This window comes from Lepeophtheirus salmonis, chromosome 4, assembly GCF_016086655.4.
Source record: "Lepeophtheirus salmonis chromosome 4, UVic_Lsal_1.4, whole genome shotgun sequence".
Lineage (NCBI taxonomy): Eukaryota > Metazoa > Arthropoda > Copepoda > Siphonostomatoida > Caligidae > Lepeophtheirus > Lepeophtheirus salmonis.
The window spans coordinates 31,437,949-31,461,151 of NC_052134.2; the positions used below are offsets into that span (position 1 = coordinate 31,437,949).

Consider the following 23,203-nt stretch of genomic DNA (forward strand, 5'->3'; position numbering starts at 1 on the left):
CACGATTGAATAGTTAATAAATATAACGAGAACTCATCAAGTTTGATGCAGTTGTAACTTCATAATTAAGGCAAAATAACACAAAACACAGTATTTATTCATTATTCTTTAATTATTTTCAATTTGATCAAATGAGAAGATAATGACTGATAGTTCCAAGGAATTTTGTAAAATGATGTTCAATTTTGATCTGAGAGCTGAATTGTTACGTTTTTTTGAGTAAAGATTCGTAGAAAAATTAACCCTATGGGCATCACTTCTGATAGGATTAGAGGTATTTGGGACCTGAGATCACGGGATCTTTGATTTGTGTTATAACAGGAAGGAAAAAAAATCAGTCTTAAAAAGAGTTTCAAATATCGTTAATATAATGTTGTTTTTTTTTTGCTTTTAAAGTATTCAAAAATCTGATATGGGGATGGATAAATACTATGGCACCAACTGTGGGTTTCTGCATATATGTATCCCCCTCCTTCCCTTAAAACCATCAAACTCTCATTCACCTTTAATGAAAATAAAACTATTAAAGTTTGCTCATTAGATAAACATCCAAATATTATTGGAGGAGCTAAAAACAACATTCCCCCTCCCATTTCCCCCTTTTTGTTCGTCAGAAAAAGGCATCAGTACAAAATAATCGTGCACATGTTACCAAAAAAAAAGAGCCTCTTTTCCAAACCAAACCAAACATTTGATGTCAAAACAAACGGACGAAGGAAAAAAAAGATACAAACTATGCAAATGAGTAGAGACCAAAGATTATGTCGCTATATAAATTAACGGGAGTTTAAAAAAAGACTTATTCCATTGCCTTTTTGAAGGGTTTAAGGATCTTTTATGACATTGCTTCTTAAATAAATTTTTTTAGCTCACATAGAAAAAAAGATGGAGGTATAAAGGTTAAAAATAGCATTTTTGACACTCAAGCGAGGGTACCAAATATTGACAATAACAATATTTATAAAGTTTGAATTAATTTTCTCCCTGGTTTGGAGGTAGTTATAGAGGCCAATAGATATCATATACATAAATGATTAAGGATGTACATATATACGTCAAATAAAAACAAAACTCTTTTTATAGTTCATTAAACTAAATTAGGGTTAAAAACACTTTTTCAACTCCTGATACAAAGACATATATAAATAAGTTCTTTTATTATTTGTTGAACATAAATGAAGAAAATAACTTTTTGCCAACTGCGAATTTTTTTTATATTACCTTTATGTTACTCACATAGAGGGCACATTGAATATTTTTTATCATCAAGTATCATTATTTTTTTGCTTAACATACATGGATATATTGGTTATTAAATTCATTTTATTTTCAAAAGTAGTATAAAGTAAAGGTTATGGTATTCCTTATTTTAAAAAGATTTTGTAGTATTTAATATTTAATTCGATTTAAATTGTCTACTTTACTATTGAAAATGATTATAAACAACTCATCCCTTTTGAATAAAACAATAAACAATAAAATCAACATAAATGGCCATTAAATATATATTTTCAAATAATTTTTTTTTAATTCTAAAGAATAGTTGCATAGTTGTATGATTATAAAAGTATATTATAAAAACCATCATTGATGAGTGAAGTAGTAACTAATAAAACTTACTTTAATTCAATTATTTTTCTATCAAATGAAGGTAGAATCAATATCATTTATTTATTAAAATGACAACAACGCAATTTATGTACATTAAACATTATTAGAGAGAAAAAAGCGACGATTTCTCTATTAGCATCAAACGGAAAAATCTGTTTTTTTGTCATATCATTTGAAAGCTATAGGATGAGTACATATTGTGAATAATATTACATACTTCTAATATAATATTTTTGATAACGAGTAACACATCTATAAAATGTATGTTAAACAATTTCAAACCCTTTATATTTGAAGGTAATAATTACAGTTATAAGAAAAAGCTTTTTCCTCTCATTTCAATTAGGCCAGAGTTTCCTAATTTCCAACTTGTCTTTTTTCTGCCTCTTTAATCTTATAGTATATCACATATATGGTTAATATCAACTTCATAAAATTGCCTCAAATGATACTCGAAACATTTTAATGTGTGCGAAAATTTCAAAAAAATAGAATACTTTCAAAAATGTGTAAATATATTTTAATCTTGAAATTTAAAGTACAAACTTCCCTTTCGTTAGCAAAAAACAAACTAAAACACTCTTCATATTGTAAACAGAGGTACCTACACTGTACGTAATATTTAGCCACATATTAAAGGAAATATGTCGAATATTTTTTATATAATTTTTATGTATTGATTTCAAAAAAATATTCATATTTTGAAAGTGACATTGTTTCCCGGTTTAAAAAAAAACTCTAATTTTTTGAACAAATCTATTCTGCAATTAATTCTAATAGCTCTTCTATTATATCTAGAGTTGTATAAAATATGACCTTCTGATATGTAAAAACAAAAAAAAATCGAAAATAAATACGTGATAATTCAGACAATTTGAAAAATGTTTGGAGGAGAGCAGCTTAGCTGTCATGACATTTTATTTGATTGTCTGGAAGCAGCTGTGAGAAGAAGAAAATAAACACAAATTCCACTCCGTATATAAGCAAAGACATACGAGGGTCGTTTGAAAAGTCCAAGGGATTGCGTGTATTGAGATTATATTTAGTTAGTAGCATCTCCTGGAAGAACACACACCAGCTTTCAAGCCAGATGAGTATATTTTTTTTCTGTTTGGCATTCGTTTGAATCGAGGAAGTGGAGGGATTTTCAAAAAATGGACAGAAAAGAATTTCATGTGTTGATTAAACATCAGTTTATGTAAGGGGAAACGCCTAATGAGACTCAAAATAAGCTTGATAAACATTATGAGGACTCTGCACTTTCAATTAGAACAGTTCATGAGGGGCTTCAAAATTTTCCGAGTGGTCATATTAGCATAAGTGACGTTGGACATTCTAAACGCCCTGTTGAGGCTACTACTCCAGAAATTATTGATAAAATCCATCATCGACTATCCGGAAAAGGGTAAAACTATTACAAGTGTATATTATTCATCCTTATTGGACCGTTTGAAAACCAAGCTGCAAGAAAAAACCCACGAGAACCCACAAAAAAACCCTTCTCCATCACGACAATGCACCAGATCACACCTCAGTAAGTGTGGTTGCAAAATTAAAGGAAATAGGGTTCCAACTCGTTTGAGGTTTCCTTTATTCTCCGTACTTGTCTTCCTCAAACTACTATTTGTTCTGCAATTTGAAGAAATGGCTGGACGAAAAAGATTTTATTTAAACGAGGAGGTATATAAGCCTAAAAAGAGACTATATTGAAAGATAAAAAAGGTTGACCCCAAACAATGAAGTAGTTTTTATTTTTGCACAGACTTTACGACCCACCCTCGTGAATGCTAGAATGACTTTGATTTCGATCCATAACTCAACTCAAAGTTCAACAAGGCCTAACTCTTATAACTCCTGAGCAAACCTTCATTACTACTCTGCGTCTTTAATGAGCATTTGCACTAGTTATTACTATACACACTTGGATATTGTTACATTCTGAAAAATGAAATAATAATACTAACAGTTTTAGAAAATCAAAAAACACTCTTCAGATTCTCACTAATAAAAAAAAATCGGACGGATTCTTGGTCATATTTTATACAACTCTAATTATGTATGTTTGTAGGTAGATATGTAGCGCCAAATTCTGTCAGAACTTAATTATTTATACAGAAATAGGATATGCGTGAATGGATGAAAAGTTTTGTTTACTTCAAAAGTTATTTAAGAAAACAATGGAGGACTGAAGGGGTCCCCCCCCTCTTTCCCTTTCTGTTTTTCTTTTCTCCTATAAGTTGTATTGTCATTTTTTTAAATAAAAATGTTATTTAATAAGAGTTTTCTAGAGCAGAATGTAATTAAATTTTCGTCTCTTATATATTTTTTGTTGACCCCACAACGACGAGTGTCTTTATTCAAACTTTATACATACATTTGTATATTTAAGTATAAATTCCTCAAAAAAACAAAAAAATTATACATTTTAATGTTTAGTTGTGTATTTTTTTTTTTTTTTGGAATTTTTCCATAGTATTGATCCATGCTCAATGAATGAATATGCATGAAATTTTTAATGTGAACAAATGGCAACCCTTGCCAAAAAAGATAGTAAAAACACCTTACCTTGAGGGCGAATAAGGTGGCGGGGGATGACCCTGGAGTGTTCGCACAGGGAAACCTGGCATGACGATGGGATCCATTGTAAGTTGATGATGTTGGTGTAGGGATTCTTCATTGACTGGATTCGAAGCAGAGGTAATCACGGCTGTGGAGGTTGAACCTCCAGATGAGTTTGGATTTATGTGTTTATCGATACTGAGAGAGTCGTCAGAGAGGCTGATGGAAGGAGGAAAAGGTTTATTAGGACCTATGTTACTTATTTTAGTACTGCATACCTTCGTCTATGGAGAGAAGACGCCTTGGTCGTTGAACTGCTGCTTCCCCCACTCGAAGAAACAAGGGATTGCTGTTGCGTTTGGTTGCGGCTACCCTTAGGTTGTGACTGATGTGCAAGATGAAGAGAGGTTCCATATTTGAGGCCATAGTCTGAAAATAAAAAGAGTTCAATTCGTTAAAACAGGTTTACATTTTAATGTGATAACGTGAGGTCATCATTTTAGAAGTCAAACATTGAAGGAGGCACAATCACCAAACTTATAAAATGAATAACTTTTGTTTCTAAAACACAGCATTTTTTTTTTTTTTCATTTTTAAACCCATTAGATTTAAGTTTTCTTCGAATGACTTTTGGATGTATTTTTGCATAAGTTGGTCTGTATGTATTTTTCAATTGGAAATAGTCATAGGGAGCACTATATGTTTATATAGAATTGATATAAAATTTAAAAATAGGAATGTGACTTAAGATAAGTTTAGCAATGAGTTAAAGTACTCCCTGGAATCAAATCTTCTTTTTTTTCACTCTGGTTTGTGAAATATATGGTTTTGAGTTACCGCCTACTAGACCAATCTTATCTTAATTATTTCTCACAACATGAATGGGACGTCGCCGGAGCGTATGGTGGCGCTAAACTTAGTTAAAATAACAACTAATTTTAGAGATTTTAGGAGTTATCTTCTATATTATTAAAGCAAAATTTGTATGTTCGTCAATGCCTAATAACTCCGAGCAATGAAAGTCACTACCCCTAGTCTCTATATAAATAAAAAACTATGCCTCCAACATGGTGTGAGTATGGGGTTTACTGCCAACGTCATATAACCTCCACCCTCTGAATAAAAATAAAAAGATCCCTGACACACGATTCAAGGATTTGAAAATCCATAGCAAATTAGTCTTGCAACACGTTTTGACAAATTTATGAATTAATTATTCGTTATTTTATATAAGACGCATTTGGGGCTTTAATGTTGAAGTGTTTCAGATGTTTCTAATCCTATAGAAACAAAAGAGATTAGAATAGTGATAAATTGAATTACAAATCTAACCTTCCCCCCTTCCTTCTACGAGGAGGCAAAAAAATAAAATAAAAAGAATCTTAGTCTTTTGCACATTCCTCGATGTATTGAATGATGATTGATGAATGCGCCCTGAAGCGTGGCGTTTAAATCTACAACGCGTGTGTTGGAGCCTTTTAATTAGGAAACAATCTTTGGTCTCTTGGATTATATGTGTGCTCGCCTTTGATTAAAATACATATTCCGAGGGATTACTGTCAGTTACATAGACGCACGTACGTACCTACGAATGTATAAAGTACTACGGGATTAAGATGAATCCTTGTTTCAGTTCCTTCTACTGTACTCGTACATATTAGTTTTTACGTTTATACTCTCTAACTCGGAGCGAGATTATAAATCAATGATTCAATTTGTGAAATATATAGTAATAAAAATACGTATATATTTTTATCACTTGTGAGAGATAATCTTTGCTTGTCTGTCACATTCCATTTTGACCCTTATTTAAAGCTACTTTGACCTTTCCACCCCCTTCATAATATTTTTGATATCTTATCAATAGAGACAAAGACAAAAAAAACAAGGGTAAATTCAAAGAGTAAATGAAGATTTTATGTAAGTAAATGTCCAAAAATATTTCCTTTATTTTCTTTTTTAATCTTTTCTTTTCTTTTCCACATTTTTGAAAAGGAATAAATTAAAGGGGTTAAAAAAAATACAAAGCAGCTTTTTGACAGATTTCAAATTCTTTTTTATATTTATTACTTCTTGACTGTCCTTCCCACTCACCTTCACGATTCCCAAGGCGTGTCTCTGCCATTCCTAGCGGTTCTCCATTCCCCCAATTCCGATCAGGAGTAATTACTAGTTGCCCTCCACGGCGTGTGGAAGTATTTGGAGGATCTGGGAGGGGTCCATTGGTTGCTCTTCGAATGGGTAGATTTGTGGAAGTACGACTCGAAACGACACCTCGACTCCCCGTTCCATAAAACTGACTTTTATTATCCTAACAGTTGATATCACATATGTACATAAATAATAATAGACCAGAAAATAATGAATACCTGTGAACTATTTGAGCGTCCTCCGAGGAAACGATGTGGCTCTCGATGTGGAGATCGGAGAATGTTTTGATGAGGGAGTTGATAGCGATGATTTATACTTCCATTGCTTCCTTCATAGACTTCACTGTCACTTAAATCCATACCTTTTGTTGTTAAAATGATCAAAAACAAATAAAGTTTTAAAAAACTTTATAAATAATTTTTGTAAAATTTATTTGTTATATCTTTAATGTAGCTCAGAGTATATATAATTCTATTATTATCAACTGAGTTGATGAAGAACGGAAGGGGGGAGGGGTATATTTTAGCCTCAAAGAGAAAAAGGGGTAGACAAAAAATACACATTCAAAGTCGCTATTAGTGTTGGATTTGAGTATTACTCGAACTTGGAAAAAAATCGATATTCCTAAAGTTGATAATTTTATGAAAACTATTAAAAATCAAAATATTTTTTGGAAAAACTCAAGTATACTAGAGTTCAAACAATTAAACTCAAGACATTGGAGTAATGATGAGTAACATTTTTAGTATCACTCAAAAGTACAGTAATCAACTACAGACGTTAAAAGAAGAACTGTTATTGTAGATTATGTTGAAATTATAAAATTGGAGTATTGCCCTAACACAAACTCAACTCAATGCAGAACTAAAAAACTCCAACTCGAAATTTTTTACTCGAATCCAACTTTAAAGGCTTTTATTGTTCTACAGTGATAAAAAAATTGACTAAATTAAATTTTTTGACTTCCTGTCCTGTTTTGTCCTCCATTTTAGGGAAAGGTCCAAACGGGACACAAAAGCTTCTTATAAAACCATCTTTAGTGAATGACGTCATCATATATTTAATCCAGTGAAGTATTTATCAATTCATCTGTACCATTTGTATATGAGTGATAAACCCTTTAATTAGGTCTAAATGAAACGTATAGTAAACTACAATTAAAGTCCTACTAATCTAATTCAATTCATAAACTGAGTTACATTACTAATATATTAGTGAAAACGGTGTTTCGTTGTTTAAACCATTCTAAATTTTAGTACGCATTTTAAGGATTGTTAATAGGGGCGTGGTTGGGAGGAACATTTTTTAACAAAAAAAAAAAAAAGTGAAGTCTGCCCTTAGATGACGGATTAATGTACCTATTTCATGGGTCAGCTTATAAGGAATAAAAAATTAATTGTTTATTTAAATATAAACGAGTTTATCTAAAATGAAAATCCAAAAGTATTATTAGAATATGTAAAAACGCTCAAAGTGTTGTTCCTCGATTCTACATTCAAAAAAGTTATTTAAAAATGACTCAAAAGACTTCGTTTGTTATTATGTTTTTTTAAGCATAAACTCAATGAACGATAAAGAATTTATAAATATAATCATTTTGTTTTAATCTCTTTATTTAGTCACATAATCATAAAACAGTTGAGTGAATTCCAATTATGCTCAAAATGGGAAAAACAAAAGAAAAATGCAAAATCCTTCCTCACCTTTGTCAGTTTGTAGTAGATTTGCTTCAGCATAGGTATTATCACTCTCAATTGGGGACGTTACTTCCGAACTACGGCCATATACACCGCACCCCCCACCGCCACCGCTACTCCCATGAGGTTTTTTCAACCTGGCCCTCTCATCATCTTCCTCGGATGAGGAGTATGCTCCGGATTCGTCTATTGAGCGATCCCATTTGGAGCCGGTTCGAGAAGAACGCATTTTTGGTGAAAGGGATATTGATTTGATTTATCTTATATTAATAAGTATCTGACTTCTATTAGAATAAATCAACGAACGTATGAATTAGAAAATGTCCTAATTGTTTCTTGGCAGCTCAAATGTCATACCTGAAAAAGAATAATAATAAAATAAGATAACTCAATTAAACAATTATACAAGCAGTAACTTTTATAAGTAGATTATACAAGTTACATCCAAAAAATTAGATACATAAATATGGGCTTACAATACAAAGTCAGACGAGGTGTCAAGTAATGTTAGCTTCATCAAGAGAAAAAAATCGACTGAGAAGGTACAATTCTACTCTCCAAATAAAAGGCTAATATAGTCAATTAAAAGTTAAAACATAATCAAAAGGTCTTAAAATTCCTATGTTCATTTAGCATCTAAAATGGAAGAAAATGAGGAAAGAGTACCTAAACGAACGTTCACTATGCTTCAAGAGTCTGATGACAGAAGAAATGAAAATGAGCTTATTTTTAAATTGTACAGATATTAATGAATAGGGATATGATTTTTATATAGAGAAAACACAGTTTAGCAATTGGAAAGAAAAAAAAAAAAGTTTGAGCGTGTGCTTTGTTTTCTTTCTTGTTCATTTTTTTAATAGATCAGAGTGGTGTTAACATCTCCCTCTGAAAGATAAATTTTCGTCTTTTTTCGGTGTATATTACTTTATATATTCAAAATGAAATAAATATATATGTATTTCAATATAATTATAATACTTTCCCTATACTCATGTTATTTTAAAGATAGAAGGTTCTCCTCTATATAGCAGTTATTCCTTTTCTCCCTTCAAAATCAAGAATAAGCTGCTAATATTAACAAGTTTACTATTTTAGTAGCCCTATTAGTATCACTTCCGACCTCTCCTTGTACTCTCAAAAAATCCGACCTCTATTAATGATTTATTAAGTAGATTATACAATTGTATCCTCAGACACATAAAAATGTACGCAGATAGCACACTTACAAAGGTTTGCAACTTGTCGTATTTCCGTACGTCATATTGTAAGTATATTTTAATTACAAAATAGGGAAACGAAAAATGCAATGATTGAATATTCGTTAGATGGTCAATATATGAAATTATATACAAAATTGCCGACTTTTTTAATGTCAATAAATAATTAATGAGTATTTTGTGGTATATTTTAAAGTTCAAATGCCCACAAATCCATTAATTATAAATAATTAATTAAAATTAAGTATATCAATATAATATGATAGAATTAATGTACATATAGTTGCTATAAACTGTAACTTGTAAAAAATGGCAAATTTTGTAAAAAAAATAAAAATATAATCATGACGTAAATTGTTGATAATATAAAAATTTGAGCAAATATTTTGTACAAATGGATCCCAAATTAAATCAAATGTATAGGTCAAAATATTTTATGACCATATTTCAAAGTAATATTTATTGTGGCAAAATTGACTTCTCAGACCCTTTATCATTTATAAAGGGTGAGAACTAAAATATTATAAAACCTAAAAGCCGTTTTCACTTCCCCATATTTTTATTGACATTTGGGTGATAAGTCTTGTTCGTCTTGCCCTCCAAGACTCATTAACACAGCAAAGTCCAGAGGGCTCACGTAGGATGAGGACGAAGGCTAAAAGTATCCCAGTCATAAGGCAGCCATGTTCTGCAAAAATGATATACCTTCCTGGAGCTGGGCACCGTCTTGGATAAACAAATAAGTTTCCCTGGGAAAAATGCTCTTCAACCATGGCAAGACATTATAGTAGACGTCCTTGTTGACTTTCTCGTTGGGATTGAAGATATTTCTGCCGTCCGACGCCACGACACCGAGGACCATGACCTGAGCCGGATGATTGGTCCTGAAGGTTCCCTTTACCTGAGCTCTTGATTCCTCCAAGAAGCGATCCTTTTTCCTCTTCAGAACAGCGTCCACTTGTCGAGTTGTACATGGAGTAGATCGCACACCCTCATCCGTTTTGCTTGTTGCTCGGACATTTTTTGATTTTACAAAAACATACAATTGTAGCTTTTTGTCAGTTCTTTCCAATGACTTGACAAGTACAAAGTTATCCGACTTTTAGAACTGAGGCTAGACAGCCTCGAAAAGGATTCTAATTTTTGAGCCCTCACCCTGCATAATATTATTGGATATATTACGACATATATTAGTAAAAAAAATATGAAATTTATTTATAGGGCATTTAAGCATAGCAGGAATTAGGTTAAGTAGTTATTGCCATTACTATTATATTTACAACATTTGATTCTTGCTAACTAAAGCAAGATTTCCACTCATATATATGAACTATCAATATGAAACTTTATTAAAATTTAACTTGCAAACTAGTAATTACAGGAGAATATCCGTTTTTGGTTAATATGCAGGTATTTTTCAAATTTAAAATTCAGGCACGCCTGGTATCCAGACTAAAGTGCATCAAACAGTCCATGATTTCTATATTTATAATGGAATTCGTTCCTATTTTCTCAAATGTGACATTTCCTAATATAAATATGTATGCAAAAATCAACAAAGTCAAAAGTGTCCCGGGTGTCAAGTACCGAGCACTTATATATATATATATATATTCTGGGAAATTAAAAAAAAAATTGTTTTTTCCCCCCTAAAACCAAATCAGGTTTTATATCAAATTCAAGCTCTTCATGTGGATAAGACAAATATAGAAAAAATAAGAAGTTATTGTAAACATATGCCTTATGACCACCAAAGACCACAATGCTTTTTTTTTTTGGTCAAAATTGAGGGAATATGTAAGAAAATCCAAGAACATACGGGAGTTTGATACACCCGAACTCGGACCCATCCCTAAGCTCTACATATGTCTTTGCTAGATACAGATTACGATATGGATTATTTCCTTCATACTCGCATAGCTGCTTGTAGATAATTATCGAATGAAAAGTTATGACAGGTAATCTCTTCTTCCCCCAAATATTCTTCTAACTTCAAACTTGGTTACCATGTCATTTTTCAGGGTGTTTTCTTTTTTTTTACAAATTAACAGTTTGTTAAAATTTACAAGTCGATACAGTCTGCGTGGTTCCTTAGAGTTGTGTTTCCCAAACTGTTTTTCTTAACACCAATGTCAAGGGGCCCTTAATTGATTTTGAGCCAAATGTGTATATTATATAAAACACGGTGAAGTTATATAAATTCATAGCATGAAACTGAAAGTAACAGTTTCCCTAAGCAGGGAGCACTCCTTGCCCAAAGTCACTCAACACAACATGGGAACCAGTATTGAATAGGTTTGGTGACTTTTTTGTTTTAGTCGCGTCTCCGCTGTTGTTCCCACCATCAGTATTGCCAAATTAGCCGATTTGTGACTAGATTATCCAAATTTTCACAGCATACTGCCGATATTTTTTTACTTAGTGGCTATTTTTATTGTAAGAAAAGTAAGAATATCGTTCCATTGGTAGTCGAGGCTGATGGTCGGAAGTCAAAGATGTTTGCTTCGGAGGCCATTCATGACTCAAAAGCATTAACAATTCTGTATGAGCGTTGAATGAGTCTTATTAATTCCCTCTAATATCATGGCGACCGGCTTCTCCAATGAAGAATTTACGGAGAGTTTACTTACTTCAAGAATAAAATATATATAATTCATAATTGGAGTTTATTGTACAAAAAAATTAACTGTAGCTAAAAGATGTTTTAAGGACTGGGGTCGCTTCCTCATTGTTTTTTTTTTTTTTTTTTTTTTTTTTTTTTTGTAATATAGTTTGCTATATTTGAAAGGTTGTGAATCAGTTCCTTAGAGTATTAGAGTATACATATTACAACTTATTAAATAAAAAAATGTCCTAAGAATTGCTGCAAAGCTTAAAAAACTCTCTAGCCCAATTCTTCATTTTTCTTCTTATCTACAACTCCTTCTTTTTTTCAGAGTCGAGTCATGTACAAATGTAAGTATAGCTACATGTATAAATAAGTATAAGTAACTACGTTCATCTCTCTTGGAGATTAAGAAGTAGTATATTCCTTATACATAAAAATACATGGGGGAAAATTCTTATCATCATTTCCTCTGAATCCCTATTTTATTAGTAGTACCTTACAAACGAAACATTCCTCATTTGTTCCTCTAAGTACATTCATCATAATAAATAAAAATGAACGTGATTCATTTAGCATATATATTTATATATATAAATATGCATGTAGATTGTAATCTATGCCTATATATTATGCAGTAGGCCTCCCCCTTCCATAAAATTAATTAGGTATAATCCAATCATTCACAATTGTAAAACTATTACTGTAATATTATTCCAGATGCATCTCTCATTATATAATCAGATGAATGTAACTCTTTATTTTCTATAAAAAAATGATAATATTGTTCATTCTCGATGTTTTTTTGGTTTTTTTTTTTACATTTTTGAAAAATGGGACAATATGTAATTGAAGAGAAAGAAAGAGAGAGGAAAATAAACCGAGGAAAATTATTATTTTTTTTTTCGTTAAAAGCCATCATTTATCTTCAGGAAGAATAGAAAATAAAAGAATAAAACAGAGATAATCATGTAGGAAAAAAGGCTATACTAATAATAAATTGCTACTACATATTGGACAACAAAGTTTAAATTATTAGATATTTTGTAGATTCATAGTCCGAGTGATAGCCGACTCGACCCGAAACTCATTTATCCTTCCCCCCTTTGGTCCGATGGAGTAAATACACATTTTAGACGTTCAATAAATTCATCTGACCAATATGTATCTAAGAGCGATTGGGATTCAAACTCACACACATTGACTTCAGACTTCTCCCGAGCGAGCTGTCCACTGAGCTATATCGCTCCCTAAAATTGGATTGGGTTATAATAAAAGGTGGGGACACTCACAAGACTCAACAAGATTCCATATTTTGAAGACCTGCGACTCGACTTGATGTCCATAATCATTGACACAAGACTCGACTTGGACTTGATAAATATTTCATAGTGAACTAATGAAGACCCTTGCTATGATTATGGACTTGAAATGACCTTCAAAAATACAAAACTTGAGACTCGACTTTGAATTGCAATAGATATCAGGTCTTTTCGCCACCCCTGGGTACTATTTTAATTTATAATTTTTTCGGTCGCGCTTCTAGATTTTCTTGTAATGGTTCTCACACTTGATAAAGCTATACTTTTTTAAGTTTCAAAATAATGCTGATTCAGTCAATATTTCTACTGATTTAAATCAGGGTCGAGGGGTTAATTCGTCAAGTTCATTTAGTAGACTTGGGTGCATAGCAAGTGTTTTGAACCAGATTTTGGAAAAAAAACAAACAGTATGAGTTTTTTAAGTTCAAATTTGATTTTTTTTTTGCTAAATATAATTGAATAAATTAATTATTTTTTGTGCATGACGAATTGATTTTGAATTCCCCACACTTAAATAGTAATAGAATAATATATTATCATACACAAATAATATTGTGATATTGTTAAATAGTTGACGAAAACAAATTACGAATCATTTGTATATGAAAGAAAATAACGTTTGAAATTTTACGCCTCTAAAAGAAAATAATAATTTCTTGGAGGAACAAAGAATCCTCCAATGATATTTTCTACAACAATAATAGAAAATTGTCAGATGAAGATAATATGTGGATAATTAATGTATTTATTTATAAAAACTTTATTGCAATAACAGAAAGAAATTATATATAAATTTCGGGCGTATTAAGGACTCTAATTGAATAAAAACTGTCATATAAAATAAAAGATTTTTACAACTTGACAAAAAAAAATTATTATTTGATATAAACCAAAAAAAAAAAAAAAGGAAGATGTAATTCAGCAAAAATTATTAGTTTTATTATTTATTTCACATACATTTAATATACATTCGTTAAATGATGATTATTAAATTATCTGCTATTTTTTTTTTTTTTTTTTTTTTTGACAAATGCTGACATAAAACGATTTAAATGATACTTGAAAATAACAAGGAACAAAAAAATAAAATTATTTTAAAAGTGTCTCCTCAAAACATGACAGACACTAGAACAGATGTTCTCTAAAGGGTTTAAAATCATGTGTAATTTAATAATGTGCTACAAACGATGATTTCACAAAACATAATTTCATTAGACGAGTCCCCTCCATTTATTTCTAAAGTTGCTGTCTTGTTCTTTAAAAAAAAAGAGGGTTTTTGTTGATATCTGTTGATATTTTTGTATTCTTTTCTTTTGTCAACATTAAAATATGCATAGTCATCAAATTTAAATATTCATAATTTAGTCAATAAATTAATGGACGTATCTAAATGGAAAATAAAACACTTTGACCATTTTTTTTTTTCATCCAGCTCTTAACAACAAATTACCGATATAAAAACACACACCATAATGGAAAAAATGGATATACTCGTATGTACAATAAGAAATGAATTTGTGACGGGACGACTCGTTTTTTTTTTCTTAATCATTTGGTTCACTGAGTTTTAGAGACACATGTTACATTCGAATCATTCATTAGGTATCTACTCTGTACATCATAAAAAGACTCCTAGTATTAACAATAATTATATTCGTAATAATTTGTCTGAACACAGCATAAGGAAATAAACTCGGCATAAACTTGAGCAGAAGCAAACTCTAAGAATGTATTTATTATACATTTTGAAACTCTTTCGTTATTGTTGAATGGAATAGGAAAGAAATTATACACAAAACAAAACAATGAATGTTTCATTCATCGGGAATGAGGAAAGGGGAGGGGTGCAAGGGATGATGACGCCACCCTCCCTCTCTCCCTACGTCCCTTTGAAGCGCCATATAAAATAATGGAGTGAGTATATAAAACATCCTACGTAAATTAATTAATATCGATTCGTTTCCTATTCGTAGGAAATGAAATTAAAAATATACCAAATAAATAAATATAACATTATCCCGCAACCTCCACAAGAAATACATTAGTAAACAAAATGACTAAAAACTTATTTGACAGAACTTTACTGAATATTTATAAATAAAAGTTAAAATCAAGGAATGAATTATTTAGAGGATGAGTTGTGATGAAAATAATGCAATAATTAATTCATGGTCGATGTAATATCTTACTATTTTGATGGAAATTACTCTTCAAACAAATATACTCTGTTGAACAATATAAAGTTCAAATATCCACAGTTTTATTACTCGTAAATATGTAATAACTACGTAACTTGTATGGATAAAAATGAAATCATAGCATTAATTGGTAATATACATATATGACAAGTTACAACTTCAATATATAAATATTTCATGTCAAAGTTATTATTTGGTACATTTCTATATATTTTCTGTCATATGGCAAATGAATTAATTTGACAACTTTTGTTAACTCAATACATAAATAAAAAGACTTACATTATACACGGATTATTTTACGAATAAAATAATTCCTTTTTTTTTTTTTCAAAAGATCCCAATGTTCACTTTGGAATTTTATTTTTTAAATGTTTTTTTTTTTTTTTTTTTTTTCAATTCCTCACATCCTTTTTGCAATATTTTTTTTTTATTAATAAAAATGTATTTATACTTATTAAATACAGACATATGTCCAAACACTCACTCAAAAGGTAAAAAAAACATGTTATCAATAATAATTTGACGTGGTGTTTGCTGCTCAATTGAAATATATATAGCTGTTGTTCCTTGGACAACCTCTCTAAAAAGACTGAGGTTGTACGTATGTAGATTCTATTTTTTTTCCCTTCTTTTTTGGTAAGTAAGGAGAGGAAGAAGACGTGAGAGTGTGAGAGGAATGGAAAGAAAAAGAAAAAAAGAGAGTGAGTGAGTAAAAGAGAATTATTATTTATGTACAGAGTGTGTCGTTATTGAATAGATATTTTGTATACATAATATTTACATAGATACATTGGTTTGACATATTTTTTAGTAATTATTTTAATTATAAATAATGTTTAAAAGAACTTCAAGTGCATTTTAACGGATTTAATCATGTTTAAATATATTATTTCCTCATTTATCTATTAAGCGTTATTTGACAGATTTATATACCAATGGTTCTTAACCATGATGGAAAGGATATTTGCATCGACCAGAGCCTTGAACACGGGAGGTGTACACCCTCTGACACAAAAAATTGTTCACAAATTGTTTTGTATTTTTAAATCTGTTTTTTTCTAAAAAAAAAATAATCTGCTAATGTTGGCAAAAGTTTGATCAAACACCCAAAAGAAAAATCCAAGTACCAGCTATGAACATCCGGGCGTGTGATTATATAAAAAGGGCCCTGCAAACGGTAGATTTTTTTTCAAATTATCATTTTTTAAATAAATGTTTTCTTTTAAAGGTCATTAAAAAATAATAGAAAATGTTTTGTCTGCGAAAATCATTTAAAATGCTTTCAAAATATTCTTATTTCCTACAAAACAAGGTAATTTAAAAAAAAAATTAAAAAATACAAATTAAACACAAGAGTTTTGTTTTCTAAAAAAATCAATATTATTAAGAAATAAAAAAGATTCAAAAATTTATCTTCTAAAATTAAAAAAAAAAAGTCCAATTTTTCTTTCCCCAGACTTGTCTCACGATAAAATCGGCCTTTTTTTAAAGCTTAAAATATATGAAGATAATAAACAATTACTATTGGTGGAGGAATTAGGACATGTCCACTACAATTTTTTGAAAACAAAATAATAAATATACTCCTGGTTTTTTAAACCACTGGGTTATAAAATATTCATTAAGATACTACAACCATAAGATACCTTTATATTTACTGTAATGGTACTTGCATTCACTTCATTTTTGAAATTCCGAACGTTACTTATCTTCATCACAACCAAACTATTTTTTTCGGTAAAAAAATGTTGATGATTTTATTTTCTGTGAGAACATTTTCTAAGAAAATGTTACGTAAAATCAAATCAATAAACGTATTTAAAAGTAATACAAACTTTTTTATATTTTACAACTATTGAATTATTGAAGTAAAGGGTTGGGGAAGCACAAGGGTTTCGAATGAAATATACCAAAATGGTATTCTAAAAATATCTAAAATACTATATTTTAGTCAGCTTTAGATTTTCTATTTAATTGTTCCTTTTTTTAATGTTGTTTGAAATTCTGGTACTATAAGTAGAGTTAATGGGGGCACTGAACCCTAAAACGCGGTGATACAATACTAACTTTATACTATAACCTGTACTTACAACACCATAGAGACATTGACCCGCCGATAACGTAAAACTTCAAATTCATGTGCCTCTCCCACACACCAAACAAAATTGTCCTTTATAAACGAGCAAGAAGGAAAATTGTTATTTATAAAAAGTCATTCATTTTCTGAACTAGATCCCACTCAAACAAAAATCGAGAGGAAGCCCATGTAAATGGATTTGAATTATTCTATCCAAGTTTTTGTTTTAAATTAAAAAAATATCAAAGAGTACGTATTTTGGTAGCGGACCTGCTACAAAACAATTGGTATAAAGACTTTTTATAAATTAATTGATGGTTTAAAATAAATTAAATGTTATTAAGCTTTGAATAATTTCCAACTATTAAATTAAGAATATTCATATAGTTGGAGGAATTTGCCATCTATTAAGTGATTTTTGTCTTTTTCCCTTCTGTTTGATTTAACAAATGATCTTCTATTTCTATTAAAAAATTGTTTTGATCAATCCTTTATACACATGCAGGTTGTACTTAAAGTCGGCAAAAAATTAATTCACAATTAAAAGCAAAAAGTTATATTTAAAATGATATTTTAGTGTATTTAAGTCTTATAAATTATATGTAGGCTTTAAAATAAAGATTTTATTCTTGAGTATCTCAAATCATTCTTTAAATTTGAGTATGAAGCCCATTATTGATCGAGATATTGGGGCTGGTACGTATTTATGGGTAAAAAAATCAAGTGGAAAATTCATATTTTCATGATTTTTATATAAGTTCAGTTTTGAGTTGACGCACAACAAATGTCGTTAGAACGGTTGGACCAAAATGCAAAAAAATCAAAAAACCGCTCATCATCTTTGACATTTATATTCGCCAAAAAGGATCTCCTTCCATCTGCCTCCCAACTCCTCATTCATCGCTCTGACTCATCTTTGATTCCATGGAAACAAGGGGTTGACTCTTTTTATGTACTCCCTTCTTCAGAAAAATTATCCGAGAATAAAAACCAAATCCGTTTTATGACTTTGCGAAAAATAAACCCTGTATAGAATGGATGGATATAAAATAAATACTATATACACACGTTACGCTGGAATTAAAGCGTCTACGTATTCCTGATAAATACATACAGTGAATAATGGATTGTATGTATTTGTAAAAACTATAAAACTTTGCTTTGAAACTGGTAAATCAACCATGTTTTTATAACCAATGTTTTTTATGGACAAATGGCGGATGTTCTCAGAGATCTATTTCTTCACCTATGACTCTTCTTCACATATCTAAATGAATACCACACTTTTTGAAAATATTTTGTACATTACATTTATTATCCGGTGGTAGTATAAGATTCTCAAGACTGATCTCTCTCAGGCTTGATTCCTTAAAATTGCAATCTCTACCCCTACCATGTTTTAGTCTCTGTGTTTGGATTTCTCTCTGGGTGACATCTGCATAGAATTCCCAAAAATGCTATCCAAGTATTCATTACTCTATATTTATTACTGTATTTTAACGGCTTAAGTAATTATAAAACTATTAAATTCTCGCAATCATAGTATTTAACAAAATATTTTATGACATTAAAAAAAAGATAAATGGTTTAGTAGATTTTTATATGATGGTCGGACCGGAATAAAAAATATGGAATTATATTACCCTATTCAATAAAAAGCCTTACAATGTATCATTGCAAATTATTCAAAAAATACGGAATTGAACCAGTTAAATGTGGGCCTGCCACTTGGTACTAATATATTATATATTTTTTTAACCAACAGCAATTATCATATACATTCAAAACTTTTCATCATTCAATTTAATTTATGAGAGAAATAAAATTAAATTTGCAACTAAAATGCCCTATTTTTATTTCAATAATTGTCTATCCGTAAATTTGTGCTGTTTCTATCCAACGCTAAATGGATAATGTATATATTTGTTAACAATAAAAAATGGTTTTTACAAATATGAGCGGAGAAAAACATGAAATTTATGGCTTAGAACATGCACAAAGCAAGCACTTGGTATTCAATTACACTATTTCATTTCTTTTTATCTTTACAGAGCCGAAAAAAACTGATTTCTTTTATTTGCTAATATATAATCTGTGAGATATTTATATGTAAGCTAACAGGATTTTTTTTTTTTTTGCAATTGATTCAATTCACTATTATCTACAATGCAAATCAGTGGATTTATTATAATTCAAAAAACGACTCATGAACTATGATTTATTTTCATTTCTCTTGAATGAATCCAAACATTTTATTATAGGCCGGCTTTGTTGTAGTGTGCAGACAAAGGTGATCGTCACAGCTGTATAACCACAATAAACGCCAAATCAACATATTGTCCAATTATAATGAAAACATGATCTCATGGTTCTCTGCAACATGAGTCAACTAACGGAAAAAAATAATTGAGGATCTTTTAGTTGTTGCTAAGAATATTAAAACATTTTAACCATATTTCAATTGATTTTTTTTTTTTTTCGAAAAAGAACAATAAACACGTTTACCAATTTTTTTAGATACATTATACTAGTATGTACAGAATATCAGGCATAAACGAAAACTCAAATATCTGATATTGCTCTTCTGATTTCAGCTCTTCAAAAAAAAAAAAAAAAGAATTAAATACCTAATATAAAATTATTTGAAAAAAAAAAATTAAAATATTACATTTTTCGGAGAAAAAAAATAGTTATACAGAGAAAGTAACATTTTTTTGAATTTTTTTTTTTTGAAATTTTATCAAAAAGAAATTGAAAATATTGAATTTTCTTGTTAAAAGCCGAAATTCTTTAATTTTGGAAGTGTACTATCTTTTTAAAAGCCTTGCAAACTAATACATCGTTAAATAATATTCAATATAATAATCAAAATCTCAAATTAAATATTATTTTCCCGATCCTGATTCTACTATTGTTGATTCCGATTAATCGTCCCAACACTAAAATAAAGTATTACTTGAAATCGTAAACCATCTTCCTAAAACTCAATATACTATTTGTATTTACAAGAGATAAACCCCATTTTTGGTCACTCATTCAATGCAGACTTTTTAGCCGATATATAAAAATAAATCAATTAATTACTGAATTTGTCGTATGTACATAGATGGAGGTATTAGGTATCTCATTGAATAGCCCATAGCGCTACTCATTTCACTAAATCAATCAAATTATGAAATGCAGTAAAAACATCGTACTTATCTGTAAATTTGCAAAAAATATTATGTATTTTTTCTTCCATATCATCAATCTTTATGAATGTATGTTATACATATATATCTTCACTCCTACCCAATAACCATTCCATCTCCTATTTCATTACAAATCAATGGAGTTAATATTTATTTTATGACTAAGTAAGCTAAAGGCTATAAGTTCCTTGTTTTATTGTACATATATCGTGTATAAAGACTCTCCCTTCCGTCTTCCTTCCTAGTCATCATTCTAACCACTAGCCACTCTAGTCGTTTTATAGCTTTTTTCATAGCCTGTTCAGTATATATGAAGGGACAGAGTCTGACTCATACATTAAAAAGTATTTCGTCAATCCCCTTATTCCGTCGATGTTAAGTTTATAAAAAAAGTATTTATTTTTCTAAACTGGCAAAAAGCTGCACTTCTAAACTTTTCATTATTTAAAAAAAAATATATACATATATTAAGTTAACTTTTTTATTGGTAACTGATATTAATGGATCCGAATATTCTACATACTTGGATGAAATAAACTCTACTTTACTAAAACTGACTATATTTTTTAAATTGCTCGAGCTCACCCAAAATATTTTTTTACTAGACTCAACTTTACTTAAGCTCTAACAATTGTAATGAAAAAGTTCTATTAATAATTAGTCAAATTTTTAGTATAACCTATAGTTACATTAAAAAACTACAGACGCTCATCAGTCATCTATAGTCACTCTAATCAGCGCAATAACAAAACCAGACAATAAAATGAAGCGAAATAGTTCAGTAGTCGTCACCCTCGGAATAAGTTATTCTCCTGGAATCAATGTTCGTGAGGTCAATACCTAGTTAGAGAAGGATATATGCATATTATTAGATGTGAACATTGCAGTGAGCGTAGAAGTCAGGCCTGAGAGAATGTCATGACGAATATAGTAACATATAAAAACAAGATATCTTTTGATTAACTATAATCTATATTGTCCTTGATTCCTCATACGTTAAAACTTTCAAACTAGAGAGGAATAATTAAGCAAGGCATTTACATTTTCATCTTACAATATATATATTTTAAATTCACGCCCATTGCAATTTATTGAATATTTGCATCCCTACATTTAATGTGCTGATAGACTTATATTTCTTAGATGGGATGCTTTACATAATTGTAGTATCTTATTCTTAATTGGTGCATCTGAATCTATCTGACCAATAAGGGGCACCAGGGCTCCAGAAAAAACCCTGTAATTTAAGCACTCTATAAGTATGGAATATACCCTTCTCATACTTGTATTAATATATGAACATTGTAAATAGATACGTTTATATATTAGATGTTACATTTTTGTCAATACCCACAAAAAAACAATACATATTTTTGCTATTTCTCAACAATATCGATAGGGAGTCTGGGTTTGACCATATCTTTGGAGGGATAGAACTTATCTGATATGTTTGTTTTTTATGCATTAAATATTAATAATAATGATATATCGCTCTAGTCCATGCCTCCTCTAAAGTATGAAGTACAACATAATATAGTTTTATGCAAACCCTGTTTACCGTTCCTTAGCAGTATTGTACGTACGTCATTGGTACAAATATCATTATGACAAATAATTATTTATTTAAAAAAAATATGATAAGGTTTGTTATTACATGAATATGAGGGCTACATATTGCCGTAAGGGAATCAGTCTCCTGTCCCTGAGGTCAAATACCTTTATAATATTATTATTATGAGTGCAGGAAATGAGAAAAAAGAAAAAAGTTCTTGTTCTCAGTAGCTTTCTTTTCCTATAGATTCTGAGGTCATTGACTAATGGATATCAAAGATTTCATCACTAATAATACCTATTCTAATCTGAATAAGAAGCTAATTTAATTAGTGAATGCTTTAAAAATTTTGCGAGGAAAAAGCTGTAAAAATTTATAGTCTAGAGGTATGATGAATCGCAATCCAAAAGCTTAGTAAGAAACAATCATTAAGCAATTATTGTTCTTCGTCTACAAAAACTTCTTTTTTAAATCTCAATATGCGCTCCAATTCCAGAGAGTACATAAAATAAAAGCAGAGGAATTTAAAAATGCTAAAACCCCCCATAAATTATACTTTTAGTCTCTATCCTCGACTGACCTCAAACACTTTGATTACAGCGTTAGGGCGCATATTAGAGTGAAGACCTTCGCTAAACGTGCACCAAATTAGTATTTTCAAGAAGATATTAACTGAGGAATTGAGAAAGTTTGAGTAATGAAAGTCAGTTAGTCACTTTAAAGACAACTCAAGACGGCGATTGAGTTCAAACGGCTTCATATTGAATAAAATATAACTTTTATGTTCTTATGTTATATGTCAAAATATTAGGTTTATAGCGATGAATAAGTGGAAAAATATTTTATTAATCTAAAGTGTCTCAGAAATAAATATACACCTGTATATATTAGACATTTTTCAAAATATATTACATAATTGAAATACAATCTTTAAAAGACATAATTTTATCCTTCATGATGCTTCAAACATGAACTTTTACTCGAATAACTTTTCATTTCGTTGTATTTCTTCAGAGTGAT

At 30.0% G+C, this 23,203-nt stretch overlaps 1 protein-coding gene across 4 annotated transcripts in view; it reads right to left on the reverse strand.

Moving 5' to 3' along the window:
- The window catches only part of LOC121115708 (teneurin-a), a 282,618-nt gene that overhangs the window by 94,120 nt on the left and 165,295 nt on the right, over window positions 1–23,203 (reverse strand). For 2 of the 4 annotated variants that reach the window (XM_071887820.1, XM_071887821.1), the window contains 5 exons: window positions 8,025–8,375; window positions 6,540–6,682; window positions 6,265–6,481; window positions 4,449–4,599; window positions 4,177–4,389 (listed from right to left, as the gene is read on the reverse strand). In XM_071887820.1, coding sequence (XP_071743921.1) covers window positions 4,177–4,389; window positions 4,449–4,599; window positions 6,265–6,481; window positions 6,540–6,682; window positions 8,025–8,247 — 947 coding nt within the window. In that variant the 5' untranslated portion in view covers window positions 8,248–8,375. Of the gene's footprint in view, window positions 1–4,176; window positions 4,390–4,448; window positions 4,600–6,264; window positions 6,482–6,539; window positions 6,683–8,024; window positions 8,376–15,642; window positions 15,965–23,203 lie in introns of those variants that run through there. The other 2 variants (XM_040709822.2, XM_071887822.1) reach the window with 2 other exon arrangements.